The sequence below is a fragment of the Mus caroli genome, chromosome 7, assembly GCF_900094665.2.
Source record: "Mus caroli chromosome 7, CAROLI_EIJ_v1.1, whole genome shotgun sequence".
Taxonomy (NCBI): domain Eukaryota; kingdom Metazoa; phylum Chordata; class Mammalia; order Rodentia; family Muridae; genus Mus; species Mus caroli.
This window is the reverse complement of record NC_034576.1, coordinates 33,357,410-33,361,043: the sequence shown is the minus strand read 5'-3', so window position 1 is coordinate 33,361,043 and position 3,634 is coordinate 33,357,410. Positions and strand designations below refer to the sequence as shown.

The 3,634-nt window shown below is 44.5% G+C and overlaps 1 protein-coding gene across 1 annotated transcript in view; it reads left to right on the top strand.

Moving 5' to 3' along the window:
• Pdcd2l (programmed cell death 2 like) overlaps positions 1-3,245 on the top strand; it is a 12,646-nt gene extending 9,401 nt beyond the window's left edge. The window contains exons 6-7 of the mRNA XM_021168030.2: positions 1,680-1,828; positions 3,064-3,245. Of these exons, the coding sequence (XP_021023689.1) occupies positions 1,680-1,828; positions 3,064-3,194 (280 nt within the window). The 3' untranslated portion in view covers positions 3,195-3,245. The remainder of the gene's footprint in view (positions 1-1,679; positions 1,829-3,063) is intronic.
• The last annotated feature ends 389 nt before the right edge of the window (positions 3,246-3,634 follow it).

Sequence of the window (3,634 nt, the reverse complement as noted above, 5' to 3'; positions counted from 1 at the left end):
TAGCAGTATGGAAGTGTAAGCTGAATAAACCCTTTCCTCCCCAACTTGCTTCTTGGTCATGATGTTTGTGCAGGAATAGAAACCCTGACTAAGACAATCTGTGTGGGTCTTTCCTTTAATCCTATCTGCTGTCACATGGATGATCATCAAACGCAGCTCCTCAAACGTGGTAGCAAGTGTCTTCACTTGCTGAGCAATCTTGATAACCCTAACTTTGAACTCTGATCCTCCTGCCTCAACCTCCCAAATATTAGGATTTCATGTATGTACCCCATGCCTGGGTTTTAAAAAATATACTTAAGAGGGAGGTATTCTGGATTTAGTTAGGCAAATAATATCCATTTCCTTGATAGCTGGCTGTTGGCAAACATGAATTATTTGATTTGGGTCTTAATCAGAATCAGGTTCCATATCATGCGGTATCTGCAGGTGCGTATATGCAAACATACATCTTTGTGTGGGTTACATAATGGCTACGGAAGGGTAATGAAGCCTTCCTGGAGACAGAGTGGGGAGCTGATGAAAACCCCAGTGAAGGCACTGTGATGCTTAGATATGAAGGTAACAGGTCAGGTGATGAGCTTTTGCAGAGGCAAGGTGCAGGACCTTGGAGGCCACAGGGCTGAGGAACAGTCCTGGGTTTCCTGGGACAGAGGGCACTTTCCAGTGTATCATGTCTGCAGTCAGGGCCCCGCTGAACTGAGGACCCCACATAGTTGGCACCGTACACCAAGTAGTGATGCAGCAGGCTGGAGGTCGGCCGCTCAGGTGTCCTCTGTGGGCTCCAGGGAGGGTTTCAGGTCCTTGGTTGGGTGTGTTGGATACCTTTCTGGTCCTGGTTTTGCTGATGCTGTATGAGTGCATCTGTGTGCCCATGTGGTTCCCATATACCTCTGTGAGCTCAGAGTGTAGCCTTTCTGCCATCAGGAATGTACCATCTGTCTCTCTTAAGGTGACGTAAAGCCACCCTGTTTCTGAGTTTGTACTCAAAATGGAGCTATTTCATACTGTATGAAGTAAATTAGGGCAGGGCTCAAAGACCAGCCCATAAGTGTCTTGTCCAACCTGTCTCACTCCCCTCAAGGCTGAAGGTAAGTCATTTTCCTAACCCTACAGTTACCTTGGACTCCTGGATGAGCAGTCTTTGAGGATTGATGGCCCTTCCAGATGGAAGTGAGGGTGAGGCTGTACCCTGGACTGAAGTGATGCTCTTAGACCTGCTCTGCCCCTAAGCAAAAGAGGACTCTTCCAGACCTCCATGTATGAGCAGGACAGTTTCTACAAGATGGCATGTTGCTAAGTAAGCAGTAAATAGGCAGGTATGCCTCTTCAGTCCAGTCTGGTCTACATAGTGTGCTCCAGGCCAGCATCTACATAATGAGACCCTGTCTCAAATATAACAAAATAGTAGTTATGGAAAGCAGAAAAAGGAGATAACACATTAGGAAGAGTATCATATAAAGGGGTTCAGTGACCCCAAGCATCTCTTTATGGCCTTTGATGGCACTGAGCCAAGTGATAGCAAGTCTTCAGTCCCCTCGATGCTCTCCAGTCACTGCCTTGCCCCTGGGGTAGGTTTCCCTGCTGTCTGGTCTGGCTCCTGATGCTGGACCGTGGCCCAGATGCTGGTTTGCTGTGTGTTTTGCTCTGATGAATGATTCTCCCGTTGCTTGCCCTAGGTATTCGTGGAGTGGAGAGCCTCTCTTTCTGTCCTGCCCCACATTTGAAGTCAGTGAGGTCCCAGCCTGCAGTGGCTGTGGAGGCCAGAGGACGTTTGAGTTTCAGCTTATGCCAGCACTGGTCAGCATGCTCAGCAGTGCTAATCTAGGTAAGAAGGTCTTTACTGAGCTTGTCTATCTCTGACTTTAATATGGAATGAAATGCTTGCCAGGCGGTGGTGGTGCACTGAGTTCAAGGCCAGCCTGGTCTACAAAGTGAGTTCTAGGATAGCCAGGGCTACACAGAGAAACCCTGTCTTGAAAAACAACAAAAAAAAAATGCTTTTTGCTAATTATTAAATATGGAATATTATAAAAGGGTTGAGAAATTAAATTGTAAGAAATTTGTACTCCAGTGAATTCTAATACCACACTAACAATAACCATTTTAATAATTTGAGACTGAACAAGCTAATTTACACATAAGGGATGGATGGAACTATGTAGAGAACTGCCTCTGCAGAGTTGTCCTCTGACCTCCAGATGTGTACCTACATGATTATAAACTGCTTGGCTGGGGCTAGGTACATGCTTCTAGTCCTCCTTTCTCAGGAAACTGAGGCAGGACAGTGCTTGAGGACAGCTTGGACAACACACTGAGACTGTTTCAAAAAGAGAACAAATTAAGATAGGGTAGGTATGTGTAGAGATCAGAGGGCAACCCCGGGCACTTTGAGGCAGGGCCTTTCTCATTTGCTATAGTCCTTGTACTCAGGTTAGCTGGCTTGGGATAGCAGCTCAGTTTCCACCATCCAGCTCTAGGAGGATTAGGATTACAGACCTTGCCTTGCCTGCCTTGTTTTTCCATGACAGGAGTTTCTCTCCATAGCCCTGACTGTCCGGAAACTCATTCTGTAAATCAAGAATGCTCTCAAATTCAGATATCCGCCTGCTTCTGCTTTTTGAGTGCTGGGATTGAAAGTGTGTACCACTACACAGAGAAACTCTGTCTTGAAAAGTTCAAAGAAAAAAAAGAAAAGAAAAGACAAAGAAGAAGTGCGCACCCCACACCTAGCGTTGTGCGTGGTTTTTGGCTAGCCGAGCGCAGGTCCTTAGGCTTGAGCTTTGACTCACTATGCCATCTCACCGGCTTTAGTGGAGTTTTGGTTTTATTCTAAAGAAATGAAATTTATTTATTATGGCAGTTTACACATACATACAGATATAGATGTAATTTCCTTTTGGTTTTGTCTTGGAAAGCAGGGCATGGGATAGCCTAGGCCAGCTTGAACTGACTACGTAGTCAGGGATCAGCTTGAACTTCTGAAGCTCCAGTGGTCACCTCATCATGAATGCACCTTTAAACATTCTCCTTGTGGAATCTAGAGCAAGTGATGTTTTTCAGGTCTTACCGTGGAATTTGGAACGATTCTCGTTTACACATGTAAACAGAGTTGCTGGCCTCCAAATCAGCAGATGCCCATGGAAGAATTCTGTGTTATACAAGAAGACCCAGATGAATTTTTATTTAAGTAAAACACTTTGTCTTATTTATACAAATTAAAGAAAATTTTCATATTCATATATCTGTATGTTTACCTTATTTTAGGATCTCCCTTCCCTTGTGTTGGGAGTCTCACTATATGTATCCCTAGCTGGACTTGAACTTGTGGCATTCCTCCTGCCTCAGACTTAGCATATAAAATGAACTATTGTTTATTGTTTGGTTTATTGTTCATTTTCTTTTTTGTTTTGTCTTGTTTGAGACAATTCTCCTGCCTCAGCCTCCCAAGTGCTGGGATCACAGATGAAAGCCACCATGCCTAACTTTAACTGTTATCATTATTTTACAGAGGTCCACTTGCCTCTGCCTTCTGAGTACTGGGATTAAAGGCCTGTGCCACCACCACACAGTAAGTTTAATATTGCTCTTTATTTTGAAGACCAAGCTGGGTGGGTCTTTTTTTTTTTTTTTT